Below are 22,812 nucleotides of genomic sequence, written 5' to 3'. Positions count from 1 at the left end.
GTGTCATGTGCACGTGATGAGTTTAATGTTTGACCACTTTGGCTGTGTATGTGACCCATTGTTGTCCTTTTTGGAGACAATGTCTTCCACATTGACAAGCCTCAATGGACACCTTCCTTTCACTTGAGTCCAGCCAAGTAACATCGCAATGTTTTGCAAACAATATTGTGCGACTACAAGTGGGAGCAGATCCAAACTGTCTCCAAATCTTTGTTTGTGTCATCTGGACAAAGCAAGATAAGACGTGTTTGGGTGGAGCTTGCTCTCTTTCTATGGACTCTGCTCAAAGAGGAACAGGGGCACGGCTGTTGATACGATGTGACCCAGTTTAAAGTTCATCCATCTAAAAAAACAAAGGCGCACGAGAATGCAGCTTCCCCTGTTAGCTTAAAAATATACCTGTCCTTGCCGTGTGGGGTACTGGGTCACCGGTTTGACGGATTACTTTCACAGCCTGATGCAACATCGTAGGGTTTTGAGCAACGCTGCGTATTTAGAGTTTCAGTGCTTTATTTGAGGAAGAAAAAATGGAAGCTACTGAGGTGTTTAATACTTGTTAATATATCTTTTATCGCAGCGCTACGATACATGGTACTTTATCCCATAAAGCCTTTGGGATTTAATCACATGACTAACAGGATGTTGACTCTGATGTATGTTAATTATTTTATTGTCTTTCTGTCGTCACGAACTTAAGACAGTGTTTGCCACTTCCAGGATAAGTGCGGAAAAAAAGGCTATTTGCTTTCGATATCATTGTCATAGGGTGCGTTCCTGTGGCAGCATGTGAGCTCCTGGCATATCTCTGAAATAATAAATATTTACAATCACAACTGCGATCCGGTTCAAACAGATTCAGCAAACTCACTGAACTTGTAGCTAGCGGTGTTAAACCCATAACAACTGGTGTCTGTTTGTACAGGGCTCCATTCGCGGTTGTTGATTAATTAACCTGTTTGCTTCAATGCTATGTATCTTCACCTTCAAATTAAATTACCTGTGTAACTGTGCACAACCTGGACATGCATTGCTATATTACTGAGCATGTTCTGTCAATCAAAATGTGGTTTGTGCTTAGCTAACGTCTCATTTTCAATCTGTGTCTCTTGCACTTGATAGTGTTAGCAGCTTTGTCTCATTCTTTATTTTCACAATCTGTTGAACTGCATTTCTAGTCTTCACACTGCAGCACTGTGTAGCCATAGCTGTAGCTTCTGTGTTATTTGGATTCTTTTTCAGCGCATTGTCTTCATCAGTTTTCATTAATTCATGATTAAAAGAGTTAATCTTGTCTCTCTGCTTGAAGAACTATGAAAATAATATTGTCATTTTCTGTATATTCACTTATAGTTGTTGTATTCAGGTCAACACTGTCACATTGGAGGGTTACATTATCTCAAATATCGATGAGTCGCCAGGCAGCCATGAGTCAGCGCTCCTCCAAACAGCCTGATTCTCAGCAGCTCGCATGCTCCTCCACGTCCAGACAATAAAAGTTGTTGCCATTTGTTGCACCAGGAAGTACACTCTGCCCTCCCGCATCTAATTCTCACCCTCCCAGCATCTCCAGTTTAGAGCCCTCCCCTCTTTTAGTCCTTTCTTTTCTCACATACCCCCCACCTCCCTCCACACACACACCTCTCTCTGTGCCACAGCGTTCACATGGCCCCTGCATGTGACATGAAGCTGAGCCAAAACACCCCGGATGCCCGCTCCGGCTCTCTAGTGTTCCCAGACCTTGTTAAATTTTAAACAAAACAAAAGCAAAAGAGAAGGAGGGGGTGAAGAAGAAAGAGAGGAGCCAACACGTGGGTCCAGGGAATGTGCAACAACATCACTATCTCATTCATTCTCCCGTCCCGTGCATGGTCAGGAGAGCAGAGCCCTTTAATTCTGGCACTCTCTCTCCCCCCATCACTCTTCTTGTGGGAAAGCTGTCCTCTCTGCCTCAATGTCCTTCTCTCTCCTCTGAAGTGGACTGATTGTCGTTTTAAGCACAGATCTGGGCTCCGATTACTCTGCGGCCAGTCTGTCTGTGGGATTAAAGCATCGCTGCCTTGCTTCGTGACACCTGGCACCTGATGCACCAAAACTATTGCGCGTCTTATCTGGCTCATTAATATTCGCTCTGTTCTGTCCGAGGCTGCAAAGGGCAAATGTGTTTCTCCACGTGGGACACTGACACTGTTGTGTGTCCGGCCCCGCACATTTGCACAACAATAACTTCTAATAATATATTGAGAATGATCTAAAATTGGCATGAAAAAAGGTCAATGTGTGGGTGAGAAATGCAAAACACTTAAATAGGAATATATAGTTCATATGTATTTAATCCCAAATTATATTTATAAATATAAACTTAATATTGACGGAATATCGTAATTTTTTAGTAAGAAATGTAAATACATAAGTACTTCTGCTCCAACAAAATAAACGTTCCCTGATAGAGATCAAAGGCAATGCCCCCTGCACTCTGGAGGACCGAAGTAAATATAGTTTTACTTCTGCTAAAATGGCTGTTTTTTTGGTGGATTACCTTTGGTGGAGTCTTTGTTTCCTGTGGTGGAGACAGGGTTGTGACTTCGAGTTCCGAGGCGCTGCTGTCACCAGCTGTTCCATTGACCTCATTGCTATCAATTATATTTCAAGTGCTAAAAAAGGGCCATAATATTGGGTGAAACTTGGCCGATATTTTTTAAGTCCTACTTCTGCCCTCTACACGTAGCTGTACTGTATAGAAGATGAAAGTGACGGGAACTAGGATTGTTCCCTGATGTGTCTCCACGTCGGTGACTACTCCTTAGTTAGAGCTCCACTCCAGCATCTTCCCTCTTAAAGACGTAATATTACTTGGACGGTGCTGATAAATGTGGTAAATGTTGTGTATCACTGGTCTGTTTGGGTCGATCAGAATCCCATCTCGGGTCTGAACCATGCCCTGGAATTCCTTGTGAAAGGCTTCTATATTTAGCTGAGCTCCAAGAGTCCTTCACAGCGTCTGATGACAAACGGCATTGGAGGTTAAGTGCAACACAAACAATGATGTGCTTATCTGTGTGGATGTGGTCTGCCCTGAGGGAAACTTGGAGCTGCCAGTGATTTGACTGCCTTTCATCACGGATCAGCAGCTATTAATTCAAATCAGGAGTACACATACTCCGTCACTGTCGCCCCACGCTGAGGAGGGGACGGCGCTGCGATGCATCGTGATGAATGAACCAGAAGATGGTCGTGAAATATTGGCCAGTGGTTTTCATGGCGTGGAACTGAGAGCTGGTCGCTAGAGACTTTGGTGATACTTCAGATTAAGTGATGGTTTATCGAAGTGCTGCGGTCAGGGGTGTGCCGTGTTGCTATCTAGCGTGATTGAAGAGGGCATGTACTAGACCCTTAACATTTAACAAGATCACAAGATAGTTAATCTGTGTTGAAGTCTCTTGCGTTTGATAGAGTGTTAGCAGCTTTGTTTCTCTCTTCTTTTTCAGTGTCTGCTGTTGAACTGAATTTCTTCTCTTCACGCTGCAGCACTGTGTAGCCAAAATGTAAGCTTGTATCTAGCGGAGAATCGCTTAGTATTCGTGAAGTTATCGTACCGTGTTCAGTTAGCAGTGGTCATATGTACTAGCTAAATGACACCACGGAGCTTCTAAAAAGACGAACATGTCATGCATAGCAAAGCTAGCCAAAACAACATGCAAGCTAGCATGCCATTGTGACTCTCACGTGGCTACAAGTTGAGACGAGTTAACACGATGCAATCGACTCAGAAACTGGTAGATGGTAAATCTAAAAATAGGATTAATAATCTGATTGTAATCTTGTTAATGCTAGAGAGATTTGCTGCGTACTGCTGTCCACTTTGCTCTTCTCTTCTCTTTCGATGGAACTAATCTGTATTTAACTGCCTAAAGAAATCATGTCAGACTAGAACACAAACACAATCACAACTACACAACCTTTGCGTTGTTGTTTTTCTGGAAGTAACGTGGATAGTAAAATAAGGGAACATGCTAATACAAAAATGGTTTTGGTCAGAGGCTGTTCAATGAACATTTTAATTTACTTTTCCCCGAAATATTGTTAGGGAAGAAAGTTCTCTATGAATCTGAAATTTGAAAATCAATGAATAAAGTACATTTTTTTTCTGGTGATAACTGTGGTTGAATAAATGTCAAATTGACGTGAGTAATCCAGAGACCGACAGGGACTGACTAATGATTGGTGGTAATTACTATCAAGAAAAGAGATTATTCTTGGAATTTGGGCAGCAAATACACAGCGAATGATTGACGTGCGACATGGCTTTGTTCTTAGACTCTGACCCTGCTGTGTTGGCTCGTCGTGCCCTGCAGCTGACTGACAGGGACATGTTGTCGTCATGTTAACACACTGTTCTCTGTGACTGAGGGTTAACTGGCTGAGCAGCGAATGAATGAGTACGGACCTGTCGCCCTTCCGTCCCTTTAGGATTGATTTTTAGAGGCCGAATCAGAAGGAGTGGACTTTGTTAGTCTCTTGTGTTGTTGTTTTCTTTAGCTTTGTATGCTTCGTCAATGATGAAGTCAGATGACGACTGTGGCACTCTGAGGTGCGGGAAAATATTGATACACTCAAGGATTGCAATGCTCGGTTGCACAATATTGTATTGACATTCTAAGTCGTCCATTGATTTTTAATCAATAAATACATGGATGTGTTTGTGTTTTTCAGTTGTATTTAAGGCAGCCCGTCATGAATTGTGTCAATACAAACTGAGCATCAATTGTTGCAATGCATTCTGGGGCTTGTTCTTGGCTGTGTTATCTGAGTCTCATGGGTTATATTTAGCCCACATGCCTCAAGTTTGCTTAACATTATCAGATTTTCGCAGCACACCTTCAGGCGTTGCCAGGCATTTTGAACCGACTGAGTCAGCACAACATGGTCACAGGTGACGGACGGCGAGCGAGAGGCTCTGACTGTAAAACGTCCTGGTCTCATTTCCATCCGCAGCACACATTATTTATGCAGCGCTACAAACGAACAGGGGAACCCGGAGCGACAAACAGGCAGGAGTCCCCAACAAGCTAATTAATCATTGACATCCGCGTAAACACGCGCAGGCGTCCTTGTATAAGTGCCATACAGCGGGCGCTAGCCTTACACGCCGTGTCAAACCTTCACTACCTTTCCAATTAGCGCTCTCATCTTGCCTCTTTAGCCTGGTTTTCAGAGGAAGGTGTTGTCAGCTTCTCTGCTCTGCCTTCATCTCTCACGTTTCACCCTCCTCTGATGCTCTTCCCAGGGGGGGTCTGAGCGCTCCATGCTAGACCTCTGTGTCTGGGAGGGGGCTATTGTGTCGGTTCTCAACACAACAATGCCTGACTGCTCACTCTTTGCTTGCTGCTTTGGACTATTTTTTAGCCTCTTAAACAGAACAAGAGACCTTTTTTTTTTCTTTTTTTCGAGTGGTGCAGAGACATACGTCTGCTTCTGCTGCTGCACAGCCCATTAGCAACTGCTGCGTGACAGAATGCGGAGGCCCAAGTGACATAGTGATGCTGACGATGAGCAACTGGTGCTTGAAAGATGAGATAAGTGTGTGTGCAAAAGATGCTTCATGCAGGAGTTTAAAGTGCGTGCTATAGAATGTTGCTCCATACATCTCTATCTCTTCATGCCATCGTTGAATGCATCTCTTTTCTTTCTATCTTCTGCTCTTTACTAACTGGTGTTAAGCCTTAGCTTTAACTCATAATCCTGACGGTTGAATTTGAGTCAGTCATCAAAAATTAACTTTTCAGGGACATAAAACTGTTGCCACACAGTTGGGTACTTGAATAAGCTTATAGATATAAGCATCCTTAATACGACTTGGCGAAACTTGTCGCACTACTGTCACCCAATCGACCTCCCCCCACCTCCATCTGCTGGTTAGCTCAGTAAGTCCTGAACTCTAGATCCACTTCTGTTCTTCTCTGCTTAATTCACGTAAAATCTGAGCTCTTTCTTTACGTGCCATGACTTGGCGTCGGAGTTCAGATTTTTACTTCAACATTTAATGTGACAGTGTAACCTGGAATGTGTCGCTGAAAACGCACTGAAGCTGCGACCAAATGTGTCGCATAATTCTTTCCGATATCGCAGGGAGACTGTCGTTTGTCGAATGTGAGTTCACCGGCGACTGGCCAGGTTGTTTGCGCCATTGCGTTTGTAGCTGTACAACTCTCCCAGGTTCCATCCCCGATTGGTTTCTTCAAGCACCTTAGTGTTTAACTTGTTCAGATTAGCAACAACTTGGAGACCGTGTTTTAATGTCTCTCCAACACGCTGCCTCTGATCATCCATGTTGAAAGACTGCGAGCGCTGTAGCCCTTATTGCCTGTTCTCCCCAAATGAAGCCTAATTGTTGTGTCTTAATGGAAGCCATTACAGATTCAAATGATTCTGCAGCGAGAGCAGATCACACTTTCAGATGCAGTGATTTCCTTTCTTCTCCCACAAACAATAGCAGTGTGATTAACTCAAAAAGATGCGTTTGGAGACAAACACCGGATCTGTAGAGGCAGGAGATTTAAATTTGGGAAGGGCTGTGGTTGCTCTTCGTGCCATTGTGTGTGTGCGCGCGAGGCTGATTATGTGTCCTCATGTGTTGGTGAGCGCGCCGGACGACTGAAGGCCAGTGCTGCATCATTCATGAGTGTGTACCTCTCTGTGCCTGGTCCACACTGACCCACAGCGATTCACTGAGTGGCCATGAGCACGACGGCTTTTGTGTCGCGGCAGGCTGCTGTCATGAAGTGGACCGTTGTTGAGTTCCATGTGAGGGGAATGTAAAAAAAAAAAAAAAACATGTTTGGTTGAAAAGCCGTTGCTCTCTGGTGAAATATTTCAAAATAAATTGCACATTGGAAAATTGAGAGAGTTACATTTACAAGCCAATAAAAACATGAGAAAATAACCCATAACAGTCACTAATACATTTGAATATACAAATGTTATGAAATAAACTGTTGAATAGTTACTGGAAATTTAATGATTTAGTTGGTGCATACCAAATATAACCTTGCAACTTTATGATAGTGTTTGTTTCCGTCGCAGTGTTGAGTTGAGTGTGGCCTCAGGGCAGCACAGCTTGGCCCGTCCAAACGGTTTGATTCATTAAACCTGATTAAACACTGGGAGATATAGAGGTAAACGATTATTTATTACGTCCAGTGCGGTCACATTTCCACGCAGGCTGCATTCCGTAAGTGGCATTAGTGAAAATCAAAGTCTGAGAGGAGAATTAATGTTCTGTGGAGATCCTGTTGATTTGCACAGTGAATTCGAGCAGTTCCGGCCACAGCCTGCGTCTGCATGTCTATGTATGTGTGTGTGTGTGTGTGTGTGTGTGTGTGTGTGTGTGTGCGCGACAACAAGCCTGAGACTCATGTTACATAACTGGTCACCATGGCTCTCCTGCCAGCATACTATCACACAACACTAACTCAGTTCACACGTGCTGGATTGCTTCATTAGGTGCAAGCGAATGTTTAGCCGTCTATTTGTTTCTCACGCACTCGTGGCCTCCTGGTTTGTCATGATTCTGCCACCACAGAATTAGTTATTCTGTGGAGATGATCAGGTTTATCACTCTTTAGAACTTTAATTACATAAAAGCTATATAGTTTATGGACTCGAGTGCAGATACTGTTGAATTCCAGTCGATCAATGGACCTGGATTCCAATGTTTTGGAGGTTCAGCTCGGATTTCCAGACACTTGTTTTTGTCGTCACCTTGTATGTCTGAGGGAGTGTTGACCTGAAGCAGTGTCATGTGTCACTATGCAGATGATTGAGACGTGTTTTTGTCCCAGCTGTTATTGAAAATCTACTTAGAACTCTGAGACAATTTCAAATGTTTTTTTTGTGAGGATCAAAAATGTTCATAAATAAATATTTATGAACATTTTAGATCCTCACAAATGAAACCTTCACTTCCTTTAACACCAACCATCGACAGTAAATAATTCTGTACCTCAACTTATTACCACACTCAAACTAAAGTGCGTTATTTAAATCAGCGGATTAAGAATTGATATGGCACATGTGAAGAGTTGAATTATTCATCATTGGATGTAATTTTATTCTTGGAAAAGAGCATATTATAACAGCAGAGTGAAGAGTGCTACTCCTTAAAGCCGCTTCCCTCGGAGTCATTCAAAACATCCTGATCTGCTTCAGAATACTTTAAACTCCTTCCCTCATCAAGTTCTCTTAAAAAGTTAGATCGAAGTCGCTGGGTTCATAAAACAGTGAGAAATTACAAAACTGGCAGGCGAGCGTCAGACGAGCAGGCTGTTCGACTTTCGCCTGCATTTTTGAATAAGGCTATATAATTAATTGAACAGCTCGCCGTTTAAAACCGTTCCTCTTTTACATCATCTTTATTTCAACTTGGCTTTGTTGATGGAAAGTTGAAGCTCTGCCTATAGACTGTTAAAACTGTGTGAAGGTTTATTATGAAATTATACGTGAGATTGAAATGAAAAGGAAAAAAATCTAATCCAATGAATAAACTGTCAAATATAACTGTTTTTTAATTTATTATTACTATTTATTAAGGCCTTATCCATGATTGTATTTCAAATTAGTGACGTTTAAAGTAAGTCTTATCTCACATTTTGTTATATTAACATATTTTCTGAATGCAAAAAAAATATATATATATATTATAAATTACAAAAAATGATTAATAGTTGTTTTGGGAACATTAAAAAAAGTCAAATGAGAAGCCCAATTACACATTTAATTGAATAACCATTACGATAAATAATAATAATAATGTTCCTTATACCTCCAATTATACATTAAGGTATCATTATTTGTACTGAAAACATGATGTCTAAAACATTATTATGATCATTATTTAATCATGAATAAGGCGTAAATAGTCCAGTATATTTAACACCAAGCTGATCTCAGGTGGTCAGGAAGTTCCTGTTGCAGGAAACTGAGTCTAAAAAAAAGTCACTGTAGCATACAAATGTGTGAATGAGCTTCTTTTGTCTTGTTTGACTCAAGACTTCTGATCGCCCTCAGACTTTTTTTTATCGTGGACTTGCAAGTGACTTCCTGTAATGGCTCCCTAGTCCACATATCAACTTGTATCCAGCACATATTTAAGCTTCCTCCATAATCTGACCCTCCATCAACGACAAAGCTCTCTTTACACATGATTCAGATTTGTATTCTGTAGCACAGATAAGTCACCAAATGAACCCAGCTCAGGTGCGAAGCTGGCTAATCCAAAACATTATAGAGAGTGTAACAGCCCAGAATTTCCCCGCTGCAGGCTTCTGCCCTCATTATTTTTCCTGCTTTTATATATATGGATTTCATATAAACGAGCGCAAACATGCTAAATAATTCATCTGTTAGCGCTGCTCTCCTCCAGCAGATCTTTAATTTACACTCTCTGGTCTCAAACTCACTTCAGAATCTTAACAAAACATGAGCTACACCTATTGTTACAAGATGTGTGTGTTGCTCCAATCTGAGGAATCATTGTCAATTCCAGCGCTGGGTTTCGTAACACACACACACACACACACACACACACACACACAGATTACATAACAGCGGGAGTGGAGGTAGAAGGAGGGGGGAGGGGCGGCGAGGGGTCCGCACATCCATGTACGTCACCATCCAGCTCCTCACAGACCGACTCGCTGGGATTCACTGGAGGGAATCTTACTCACTGTCTGAGTCAAACACCTGCAGTTCGAATCGTCCTCTCGCTCAACTCTACGAGAGCCACTCTCAGTGTATCAATTCCTCTTTGTGGAGCCCGTCCTCTCCTGATTGTCATGGCGTCTGATAACATCTGGTTTGCAGCATCTGGTAACCATCAAAGAAGTGTAAGCGCAAGTGGGTCAAACTTTAATAAAAAGAAGATTCAGCATTACAGAGCCCTGTCACCGAGGTAAAGAATAGCCGAGTGTCGGCCCAGTAATAGGAACTGCTCCACGTCTCTAATATCAGCAGGCTGTTTAGTGCGCGTACCCCAGGGGCCAAAGGGTAATAATGGTTTGATGGGAAAGATATTGCAGGCTTTGACCTCATTTGGATTCAGGATGTGTTTCACTAAGCTTTGTAAAGACTAGTTCTGAAGGGTCACCGAGTGTTTCTGGTGTTTCGGCTTCTTCATTCGACTCCCTTTCTGTGGTCGCATTGATTCGCCAATCGTGCTGCGAATGAGCTGCACAGATGTGGAAGGGCAGGAAAAAAACACACCGGAAAGTCACTATTTAGCTGATAAAAAAGTGTCATCCAGTGATTCACATCTTGTCGATCAACTGGCCTTTCTCTTAAAAATGTCTTGAAACAAAGCTGCAAAGCTGCATGCGGCTCAGGAGCCGCCAGTTGACCAGGTCTGTTATAGAAAGTTATGTTTGGCCTCTGGAAATAACAAACATTTTAGGCTGACCTAAAAAAGCTGTTTGTCAAAGTGTGATTCAATCAGTAGAGTCAATTGACTCAACCCGAGCTGAGAGCACTTTTCCTGCAACTGTTAAGGACACCAATTGCGTCACCAAGATAAAAGTGGAGAAGAAACGATCACATACTTCAGATAAGTGCAAATAATTTAGCTTGAAGACAGTGCACCGCTAAATATGTTTGCTTCTGTTCTGCGATCACCCGGAGCCCACGAGACAGGCGTCTGCAGACCTCAGTCAAGCCGGCCACAACGCTTCCTCCTATGGCACCTCAGTAGCTGCAGGGCATGTTGTCAAAATAAGACACTTGAAATGAGGCACCAATGCCCGCCGGCGTTTGGTGAAGTGCAACAGCTAAACAAGAGACACTATGGCCAATTAACTCACGAGAGAGAAAGACTGTCACTGTGATCTGGTTCCATTTAGCTGATCCACTTGTTTAAAGGGGAATGTTGGGAAAATATATACTTTATCCTCTCAGGTTCTGCTTTGCCTGTTGAAAACTGCAAATGTTACAGCATGTCCTCACTTTGTGTTTTGACTGTTGGGCTTGTTGACTTGTCCTTCTAAGTGCAGCCAAAATATAGAAGCCAGCATCGCCTGAAATGGTCCAAAAAACAGTGAATTCTTTCTAAAGTTGGATACAAATTATATCACTTTAGCAAGTGCTTTTCATTACTTCGAAATGCTCAGACAATTCAGCCAGCATCTGATGTTGAGGGAAGTTTGCTGTCACCAGGACAACAAAGTTCCCTCAACATTTCCTGAAAAATTGTTTTGAAATATGCCAGTTTTGCTTTTTTCCCTAGTACTTTGGCGCCAATTTGATTTATATTGTGATTTTGATTTCTTGAAATTAATTTATAAATTGACATCAGTTTCCCGCAGGCGTTTGATCAAAGTGGTGACCGTGGGTATATTTGTATTCACAATGAGTATTTTTCTCTTTATAAAGATACAAAGCATAGATGGTGTTTTCCCGGCTATATTGAGCAGTGGTTAGCAGAGAATGCTAACGTGTTAGCACAGGGCTGCCAACTCTCTTGTAGCCGGCTTGAACCTCACACAAATCAGGGTTGTACCGCACCACCCTTCACATTTTGACTAAGTGCCTTTATATGTGTCTATATCGTGAATGTAGCCCGCAATGCGCTGGGTGAATCAGAACTGTGGATTGACAGTTGGAAGGTACGAGTAAGCATTAAAAGTCGAATCCAGGAACAAGTCCTGGCAAAACATTTGACAGTAGTTGGTGATTAAAAATAAAGTTTGTCACATGTACTAATTGTCCACTTTCAAATACATCCTTTATTCTAGTTGCTGGACTCTTTGAGGCTTTAATGTACTGTATGCATTTGAAGTCACTTTTTTAGAGCTCATTATCTGCATGTTTGAAGCATCTACAGCTACATCTTAACCAAGCATGATGCTAGAGGCACTCAGCTAGCTTGATGTTAGCCCATCCCATATCTACCTGCCCCACTTTGATTCTGAAAGACCCAGTTTTGGCTTTTAGGAGGCTTTGAGTGGACTCGCTGAGTGTGTTATTTAAAAAAAGAAACCTATGAAAAACCAGTGTATCAAGTCCACGTTCTTGCATCTTCCGTAAATCTGAGGGCAGGTCAACCGTGGGGAAATGTCTGGCACTTATGGGGAGGGCTGCGATGAGTGGTCTGAACCTGCGATGACCTTTAGTACCGAGTAGCACGGGCCATCAACTACAGTATGAGCAGACAGTCGGTGTTCATGGCTTGTCATCACGAATGTGAGTAACCAGCTGAAGTGGCACTGTGGGCAGGCGGTTGGAGGGGCGGTAGGAAACAGAAGACCCATGGTTGCTTCTAAAAGTCCCATCAAAAGTGAAAAGCTTTGCACTTGGCTGCGTGCCTGCTGCAACAGAGGAGCAATTTAAGTTGCGGTGTAACAGCTGCTTCTACCGACGCCCAGTTTGTCATAGTTTGTTTTTACATTATCCCGTCTTCCTAAGCCAGCGTCTCCGAGTACTATATTAAGCATCAAGACGCGTATCCCACTGCTACTGGAAGTGATTGCCAGCTTAGAAGTGTTTATAAGTCCCACCGCTCTGCAGTCCAGTATATCACATCTGTCACCCTCTATAGAATCCGCACATGTGTCTCAGCTTGCTTCTCCGTGACTTATGTGGGTCAGCGATGCCCTATGGTACAAGAACTGCCCAGTGGTGTAGTGAAGGTGTGCTGATGTCAGGTCGCATTTAGCAGGGCATGATGATTAACCAGGGATGTGTCCTTGTTACTACTGAGGCGCTAAGGAAGGGAGGAAAAGCGCTGATCTATTAAGAGCGGAGATGGATGGCGCGAGGTCAGCCTTGGGTGCTGAACGCTAACAGTGATGGATAACAAGGCCAGTGGGGCATCTGGGTTATCATGTTTTCGTCTGAAACTTTCACCCTTTATCAACTGGTGAGTCACGTAGTTGGTTGATGGCCGCGTCCAGTCGGAGCAGGTGGTTGTTCAGATGCGCTGTTGGACGGGAATGATGGAGGGCGACACTAGATTTGTGGTGCACGTAGAGGTGAGCTTATATGTGGTGCCAGGGGCAGACAAAAGGCCTTAAAATGTCTGCGTAATGGTTGAAGTAAACAGTACTTGGTTGCTCTCTAATATTCAAGCATCACCCAGTAAATTTTTTGAATGTCTTGAACAAATTGTGTGGTTTTTATTTTGATTTTCTTCTGTGTGTTGATGCTGACATGGTAAAAAAAATTGGACTTTCCACGCGGCATGAACGCAGGGATAATCTGTGCCTACATTACACCCGTGCTTAGGCTTGTTTTAGATACATTAGCTTAGCATACCAAACGTGGAAACCTACGGATAAGTGAGTGCAGTCACAGAGGAAATATCGAAGAATTCGGACGTATGTTCTAAACCAGACCCCTTAACTACTGACATGTATTTGTCTTGTGCTAAACTACAGTAGCAGGGTAAGGCAATATTTTACTTAGCATTTAAATAACAATGTTTATCTCAAATGGCCCGAAGTTAAAGGCACTCTTACTGCGGCGTAATGTACTGCAACAGTTGAAGCTCTTATTGCAGTTACAAGAAACAAAGGTTTAAATCAAATTGATGTTCGTGGTAAAGCTAGTACCTTGGACAATTCATTCACTTAGGACGCCCTGCGAGCGTCACTGACGGGTCGAGTGAATGTTGGTGTGCGTCTCTGTTGGTTCACTTCCTTCCAGAATTTGTGGACAAAAAGACTAATCAGCTCAGCCAGGATACACTCATGCAGAGTCTGCGTTACTCCTACTAGAAAACGTCTCGAAATAACCCGCACACCTACACAGTCAAGCCTTTCTATTATTTTCTAAATTTCCAGCCTTCTTGCGGATCCTCTTTGGGATGACCGCTCGAAATATCCTGCGGTTCAAACACGGCTCTGTTGAGCCAGTAGACACCAGGTTCTTCCTTCCCCTTCTTTGGGGCGACCACTAGTTCCTGCTGTTGCTTGGCCCAGGAGCAGGAAACTATTGTAAGCCTCCCCTCCCACGTCTCTCCTTCCTCCACAGCACATTCCCATGCGTGCACTAATGCACTTGCCTCCATCTGGTCTTCCCCTTTCTCATCCTTGCGATGGTCATGCACCGGCGGCGTCCATGCGGGAGGAGCCAAATCTGACAGTGGCGCCCTTTCTGTTCATGGTCCATCACTAATCAAAGTGGACGTGGAAATAGTTAATCACTGTGTGTGTGGATTTGCATTTGGAAATAGTGGGAGGAGGGAAGGGTGCCTGTCTGAGCGTATGCTCGTGTAGGAGCCGGCGTCTTTCAATAAAAGGCCTAAAAATAGTAGAAATATGCCCATGTGACATATTGAGGCTAAAAGCTTGTGAATAATTTGGCTGAATGCAACTCACACTCCGTCCTGGTCTCAGCCATGACAGATCCAGTCAGCTCACCTCAACCTCAACAGACGGCTTCTTTCCTCTTCGAGTGAAGATGTGAAATAATTGACTGTCATTCTGTAGATTATGATGACTATATTATTATCCAGCCTTCAAGCTCAAGCGAGTGGAGCCTGACATCTGCGCGGCATTCAACTGTTTCACGCTCCGCATTTGGTCCGGGCAAATATCCCTTCGCAAACCCAGGCTATTGATTCTGCTCTGAGCTCAAGATTAGGTTTTAACCCAGCTTAAAGGTCAGTTTGAGTCAGTTCAGCAAAAGGGAAAATGGATCACTCATGTATTGTCAAAGCAGATTTGGCGTGAGAAATATATTAAACTACAGTGTGCTGGATTCAGAGTCTTCCATAGTTTCCACATGGACTCTGCACCGACCCTCCTCCACATCCCCCATCAGTCTGTTCTCTTCATTCCACTCTTTATCCTATGTTTTTGCTAGTGTTGGTGTGGGTGTTAAAAGGTTGTGTAGAGTTTCCAGACTGGAAAATTTGTTTCTTTTATTGATCGGATATTAAACTGCAAAGTTGTGTGAAGTGAGCTGCTTGGCGAAGGTGTGCGCCGTGCCAGTGCTTTAAAGTCATTAGAATTGGAGCTTGTAGAAGAGCGTTCCCGCCATCCTGACGTGGGTTTCGCAGAGGTGGAGGTGGACAGAAAGCAGTTTTAAACGGAAGGATAAGGCAGCCCGGCTGACAGAACGCCTGATAAGCACCCTGACTGTCAGGTTTGGCAGGCTGGCAGCGGAGCATGCACGGGGGCATTGGAGGAGAGGCAGAACGGAGTTCACTTAGATATTCAGAGAGAATAAATTAGGAGCAATTTATGTAGATCAGCACTGCACCCAAACTGTTCAATTCCTGGTGCCAACAAACGTCAATGATCTAGTGCTAATCTCACAGAGATTGATGTACATTAACTCCAGCCATTGCACAGCTCCGTAAATATGACTTCCTTGTCGTTGACGTACTTCTTTTAACACAACGTGATTGTGCTGTAACAAACTAAGTTTCATTACAGTGCACAACCGCAACGGTTGTATTTATTGGTTATGTAAACACTCCTGAGATGTACACATCCGTTTGAAGACTAATGAGGCATCAGTTATCTCTCTTTCATCTTTCTGGTGGAAGTAATGCATGTTAAGCATGCGATAAATGAATGTCACAGTTAACCCCCAGCACGAGGAGTGATCTGAACTCATCTTAACAAACAGTTTTGTTTTTGTGAGTTAGAATCACCCGTGCAGTCATTTTTCATGAAAATAAATGGGCTTGTGTGACAGCACCGTCCTCCAATTTGCAGCTGTAACTGCTCCAATCCATCATAAACTGTCAGATGTGTTGTCATTAAATTCAGTCTGGTCTTGGCCCCACAGAGCATCGCTGATGTTTGTTAAGCACCCGCCTTGGCAAGTCTTTAATTTCATTGGGTTTGAAGAGGTTTTTTAATCTAGATGTCTTCTTATGTCGCAGGAAAACCACAGTATGTGGAGAGCTCGGAGAGGGTCCAGCTGTCCGGCACGTTCAACGTTCGGAAAGGGAAGCTCCAGCTACCGGTCAACCGCTGGACCAGGCGGCAGGTCATCCTTTGCGGCACCTGCCTCATCGTGTCTTCAGTCAAGGAGAGCCAGACGGGGAAGATGCACATCCTGCCGCTCATTGGAGGAAAAGTGAGTCGAGACATTTTGGAACTGGAGTTTGGACTGTGTAGGACTAGTGAGTCCAGTTTCACTGGCAACGAAGCGTTGGATATGGCATGCGATGTTCTGTTTACTCATTGTTTCGGCTACGCCGCCTGCAGTGGAGTTATTAGCTGCTCGGGTTGTGCTTAATGATTATAGCGAATAGCAACGTGATGAAGTACGAGACAGCTTGACTCCAAAGCAATATACATCGAGTTGCCAACTGAAGACGACGATCACAAGACACACTCGCGCAATTATTTCAGCCTCTTTTGGAGTGGAGTCACCCTTGAATAGGTAACTATCCGAGACGAAACGATCCGCTCGGTGGAAACCCCTTTGAGTTTCGCCCCTTTTCAGTACGAAAACCAGAACTCAAATCTGCCTTTCATCAAGCTCATTCACACAAGGGGCCGAACTTTTCGACCCAATTCTTAACGTGTATTTACAAATGAGTTTAACTGAATGTTCTGCTACGGGTGCTTCTGTGTTTTGAAGCCAAATACTCAAGCGACTCATTGGTTTGTCTTCTTGATCATCCATCTTGAGAAATTCCCTTCTCAGTCCCGAGGTTAACTGCTGACATTTATAAATCTCCACGTTCTAAAAAAAAACATCAATGTGGGTGATCTAGTTTGTATGTATAGCAAGTATAGCATTATTATCACCTGACTTTATTGAGCGTCAACTCTGTCCCGAGCCTCGATAACTGTCCTACTTTCTTTGAATCGATTTCCAAAAATCCAATTTAAATAACTGCATGTATTACTTTAAAAGATAATTAGCAGAATAGTCCGTCCTGCGCCGCCCTTTGCCTTATCATCTCGACGTAATAAATCACCTCAAAGTGCCTCACTGTCGAGAATCTTCCCCCCCCCAAAAGTGACCTTCGCTCATTTATTGCTTTGTGGTTCGTCTGCGAGGACGCTAATTAAGCTCTTAAGTCTCTCTCCTGAGAAGCCACCCCGATCCCTCCGCCTCACACAATGAGAGCGCTAAATCCGACCACGCCTAAATATTTCACTTCCAGCACATGACCTCCCCTTCACAATGCGTCCACACCATGTTGCCACATGTGCAGGGAGCTTGCGTGTCTCCGGTATTGTTTTATTGCAAACAGTCGGCTGTTTGTATTCAGCTACTGCGTGCCTTCGCCGTATAAACCCATCTTAGTACACACTTGCATGCGTTTCACGAGTGCTACTGCATGACTGGATCTTTCCCCTGCTGTGACTGTTATATTATTATGAATAATTACTGTGTAACGTGCGCTTTGTTCTGCAGGTGGAGGAAGTGAAGAAGCACAATCATTGTTTAGCCTTCAGCTCTGCAGGACCTCAGAGTCAGACGTACTACGTCAGCTTTGACAGCTTCACCGAGCACCTGCGCTGGCACCGACACGCTGCCAAGGTATGTGAATAAGGGTTGAAAAAAGAAAAAAAAAACGCACATATCGGAGTATAAGCATATGCTCCCAGCGCTGCTTACGGGTCAGCTGCACCGTGAATCAGAACACACGTGACTCTTCACCCACTACAATCCCACTGCCTGTGTAAGCTCAGTGGATTGAAAGCGGAGCGCATTTTGCTGCCGTCGACTGTTCAGTGTTTGCCTGAGTGTTGTTGCCGCACACAAACGCCACACTCATTTGGACTGAAGTAGGCCATAGCCAGAAAACCTCTCCTCTAAATATTAACAGGGACATGCATGTCACCCGCACCCAGAGGGCCACTCAGAATAGAAGCCTGGATAGAATAGAGCACGTGCCGCGGAGACAACTGCCGCGCCGGCAGCAAGACTGAAATACACCCTTGCATGATGAATCGGACGTTCGCATCGCGACGGCTGAATCATGATGTAATGTGCAGCACTGGATCGGTGGTGTGAGTTAACCGTGCCTCACTCCCTTTCCGGTAATCCCTAAGAAGATTGGCCGTTCACTGACATTTGACCTCCCCAGCAGCAGCAGCAGCCTTCAGTCACACGCGGCGCACCTGCGACGTCTTGTGTAGTAGCGCGCTAATCCTGCTTCTCTTTCTAGATGGTGTCGCAGAGGATCAACTCGGTGGATCTGTCCTGCTGCAGCTTGGAGCAGCTTCCTCCAAATCTCTTCTACAGCCACGATCTCACCCACCTCAATCTCAAACACAACTTCCTGCCGGCCGACCAATGGCTGCAGCCGCTACAGAGGTACACACTGTGATCCAAAGTCCAATTGTACCGGTCTGACTAGAGGCCACATCCTGGTCCCATAATGCACTCGCAACAATTCATTCTCTTATATGAGCAAATCTGCAATTGAATGATACTATGTTTCCAGAGTAGCTAACTTTGTGCTGATACTTTATTTGAATTTCCTGGCTGTTTTGAAGCGGTTATTTGAAAGGCTGGTACCGTGAATGGAATTAAACGCCTGTGTTTTGTATGAACTGGTGTGGTACTGTAAACACACCTGAGGCGAGAGTCAGCCTGGGAGGAGTGACAGAGGAAATCGGAGAGGCAGAGAGGGTGAGGGTTCAGGTTAGCTTGAAAGCACTCGTTCAAACAAATTGAGACAAAGCTCAGTGTAATTGGCCACAACACGAAGCGGAACACAGCAGGTCCCGACTGGCTGATTTGAGGCTGCTCAGCATCGGACTAGGAACGGGGCCAGCGGCACACAGGGACCAATGAACCAAGCCAGGCCCTTTCTCTTGTACCAGGCCAGGCCAAACGAGCCCAGAACCCAGAAGGGTTGGATGCGTCTGCAGGGAGGCTTTTAATGTGGCTGGCCTTCGACGCCGGCTCCCTCTGTTGGAACCATCTGCTGCTTATTGGGCTTCCAGGTTGAAGCCCACAGCCAATTCATGTGTGTGGAAATAGTTGCCATTTAACTATAAGAATGGTGTGAATCCATGTCTGTTGCAAGTGTCTGTGTGCGTCACATGACTGCAACAGAAAGCTTTGAGGTCAACACATACCGAATGTTGGTTCCGCACGGCATGATGGCTAAATAGAAAGAGTACAATGCTTTAGATTTGACATCCAAGTCACGTGTGTCCAGCATATTCTGTCCAGGGTTCCCTCCTCCCCCCCCACACAAAAAAATGTCAGTATTTCTTCAAATGAGCTCTTTAACTGCTCAATTGATCAGTCAATTCTTGGAGCCAGCAGCCCCAAAAGAACAGCAGGTTTTTTAGATGAAATCTGGACACTGTGAATGAGCACAATTAAAAGTGACAAAAAAACAGAGTGAATAAATGAGTGATTCAAAACTGATTTTGTGAGCATAATGCCATGCTACGTAAACTGAAGCGATCTAGTCAAACTGGCTATAGCATGTTGCACGCGGGTGAAAGAAAAAGGCTGCCATCAGAAAGTGTAACTCTATATGTGTAGCCCCTATCTGCACTTTTGTGTGTGTCTTGTTTAAATATAAACACTCTCCTGCCGTCGACACTTGACACAGGGTCCTTGTATTTTTCCAAGTGGACCTAGACTTATCGACCCACCACACGCCGGTTCTCTCTCTCCCCTTCGACTTGTGGCTGATTTGCCAGATCAGATATACAAAATCAGCTGTCCCTCTGGCAATGGACAGTCTTCCCAGAATGCATCTCTCTCCAAGGCAGAGGTCACCGCTCACTGAAGGGCAGTGTTTAAAAAGCTGTTCAAGAGTCGCAGCTCGACCAGGACGCCAAAACTGAACTTCTCAACCGAGAATCCAGCTGAATCCTGATTCACCTTCACACTTTAAAGTCTGAACACTTTGGCATTCCGTTCCTCACTCATGAACTAGACGACGGGACGCCAGGGTCTCCAGCTTATTTCTCAGCCAAATGAATGGTGAAACTTTGCTAAATTGATGGTCTGTCTCGATCCCCCCTGGGGCGTATGAGTTTCCCTGATGCCTGATTTGTATGTTTTAAGCTCTAAACTAATATTAACACCAGTGTTTTTCTTTCATTTTTAGATTGTTAGGCATGTTTATTTTTCAAATATAATCATATTATAAGGCTGCAATAGGTTCAAGAGAAATATCAGCCAGGGTCGGTGACCAGTAGTAAAAGAGCTTCACCTGTTGCAGTGCGTTATGGGCCTTGTCGTTTGACCTTCACAAAGAGGTTCATATTACAGTTGGTGGACAAACAAAACTGAGCTTGAATTGAATAAATGTCCCATCTCGAATAGAAAACACGGTCAACAAATTGTTTACTTTGGGAATTTCCTCAAAAAAATTCCACTTTAGCCGCCCAGCAGCTCTTCGCATTCATGTGTGGCCGCTCAACGGCTCCAATATTTCCCTTCCAGTTCTGCTTCTCGCTCTGTGTGTAGAAACTCCTCTGGGAAATAACTGGCAAAAACGCGTCCATCTAATGTAGCCCGTTCTCCTTCTCATGCTCAGGTTAACTAAAAGCAAATTCAGATATTTTTATGATGAGTGAACAAGTGCAAAGGAAAAAAAATGGAGGGGGTGTTTTGTCGCCGTGATTTACCTCATCTCTGAAGATGTTTTCGTGACAACTTTATTTTTAGCTCGACACATAAAGCCCATTGCTGTCTGGACTACAACAGATTCCCCTGGCTGTCCTCCCCCTGAGAGAGGGCTCACCCCTCTGAAGGTCACCCCCCGCCACGGGACACCACTCTAAATGTCAGCACTCGTCTTTGTTTGAATAAAAAACATACACTAGATTGTTTATTCAACATTTACCTCTACAGTGGAAAAAATGCTCTTCAAGGACTCATCTTGAGTTGAGTTTTTGTAACAAAGTGTGGTGTTGTGTGCAGGTTTTCTCGCTTGCGGAGCCTCAACTTGTCCAACAACTATCTGGGCCAGTTCCCGATGGCGATCTGTGACATCCCCACGCTGACCGAGGTCAACCTCAGCTGTAACTACTTGGCAAACGTCCCCAACTCAGTGGGCGCCATGACAAAGTAGGTACCTGGACGAGAGGTGCTTTTCATGTTTCACTGTTGACTAATAATAGTGGCCATAATAAACCTTGCAATGCATGCCATCTTCTTTGTCTGTGGCTACAACGTTATAACGCCTCCCACTGGTCTGGCATGTGTACTGCATTGTTTTACACTGACCTGCGGAAGCTGAGAAAGATCCTGGTGAGAACCACACGGGGGTCCCTCACCGATTACACTGTTTTACAGAAGCCAAAAACTCCCTTGGAATAACAAGTAGTTCCAAGTGGACCGGAGAATTTCTGCCGCAACGGCCCATTAAGTGAAATCAAAATCAGCTCTATTTCAATAAAAACAGTAATGTCCGTAAAGAATGTGGTTAAGATTCAGGGGAAAAAAAGAAATGAAATCCAATTTATAAACAAATTAGTTGTTGTCATCCGTTATTGCGTGAAAATGAGAAAATAAATTGGGGAATGTGACATTAATTTTAGCACATTTAAGATCACAGTGTTCTGCTGAAGTTTGGATTAAAGCTAAATGATGTTGAACTGTGTGCAAAATGACAGTAAAACTAAAGAATATTAAAATTTTTGAGGAGAAAATATGTCAATATATAAGTATGTCATGAGCTTCCAATGAACCAGGATCACGTCCTGGGTCAGATAAATGCCCTTGTTAACAACATCAAATGCCCTTCGCCATCCTTGAGGCGAAGGTCTGCCTCAAACAGGAATTCTCCTGTTGACTTTTGTGTTGCTAAATGTGAACGTTTACTAGCAACAAGCTCGTAGCAACAGCCACCACGGTGTACTTTAAATTCTTGCACGCGACTGTGCACACAGCAAGGCTGCGCGGCTCCTTTGTGGTGCCTGCCATTTGAGTTTGCCCTCGGTCAGTCTGTGACCCTTGGCTCTATTTGTTGTTAAAAGCAGGTGAAAAGTTGCCCCAGTGTGTTTGCTTTGCTGTGATGCTCGCTCTTGAATTTGCCTTCTGGTTATCGCTGATTAGAAAAGGGTGATTTTGTCACTTTATTAAAGGAATAAATGTGATTATTATTATCCTAAATAGTTGCTTGGTGGGGTAAATGGCGAGCTCCATCCTATGACGTGACAGAGTTCAGAAGTTGGCACCGCTATGTAATGTGATGCAGGTGAAAATGATGATGAGACAAATGTATGAAAAACATCAATGAATTGCTTTTAAAATATCTATTTTTAATGTAAATCACTGCAGAAGGATCAGACTCCATAATAACTGCGTCATATTTTTTCCGACCTGCACGGAACAAACTGGACCCACAGGTTTTCGGCCTGTAGATTCCTCAAGTTGCCAGCAGGGCATTGGTGCCGCTACTGACCTCTGCTGGCCGTAAACTGTAAGGTGGCGTTTAATCCAAGTGGTTTCACCTTCTCAGCTTGCAGACGTTTTTGCTGGACGGCAACAGTTTGGACGACCTCCCCGTCGAGCTGGGCTCTCTGCAGCGACTCAGCTACCTGGGGCTCTCCTTCAACCAGTTCGCCCACGTGCCCCAGGTCCTGGAGCGGCTCACGTCCATGGAGAAGCTGTGCATGGCCGGCAACAACCTGGAGACGCTCACCTTGCAAAACTTCCGACTTCTGCGGGTCAAGCACGTGGATCTGAGGTACGCCGGTCCCACTCGTCTCGTGACCCAACTCAGTTGGACGGCCAGTGGTGTATTCTGAAAATCATTTGCCTTCCATCAACTGTGACTTGCACTTTCTCCGGAGTTAATGCTTCACTGTTTGCTCTGCAGGCATCACACCATCATTGTAGAATAATAACCACAGAAACACGTTTCTTTTGACT

General features: G+C 44.2%; 1 protein-coding gene across 1 annotated transcript in view; it reads left to right on the top strand.

The window, feature by feature from the left end:
• phlpp1 (PH domain and leucine rich repeat protein phosphatase 1) overlaps window positions 1-22,812 on the top strand; it is a 41,677-nt gene that overhangs the window by 11,483 nt on the left and 7,382 nt on the right. The window contains exons 2-6 of the mRNA XM_053882266.1: window positions 15,878-16,074; window positions 17,371-17,496; window positions 18,128-18,276; window positions 20,857-21,003; window positions 22,400-22,627. Of these exons, the coding sequence (XP_053738241.1) occupies window positions 15,878-16,074; window positions 17,371-17,496; window positions 18,128-18,276; window positions 20,857-21,003; window positions 22,400-22,627 (847 nt within the window). The remainder of the gene's footprint in view (window positions 1-15,877; window positions 16,075-17,370; window positions 17,497-18,127; window positions 18,277-20,856; window positions 21,004-22,399; window positions 22,628-22,812) is intronic.

Source organism: Synchiropus splendidus, chromosome 13 (assembly GCF_027744825.2).
Source record: "Synchiropus splendidus isolate RoL2022-P1 chromosome 13, RoL_Sspl_1.0, whole genome shotgun sequence".
NCBI lineage: Eukaryota > Metazoa > Chordata > Actinopteri > Syngnathiformes > Callionymidae > Synchiropus > Synchiropus splendidus.
Note: the sequence above shows the minus strand (reverse complement) of the source record. Positions and strands in the feature narration are given on the sequence as shown.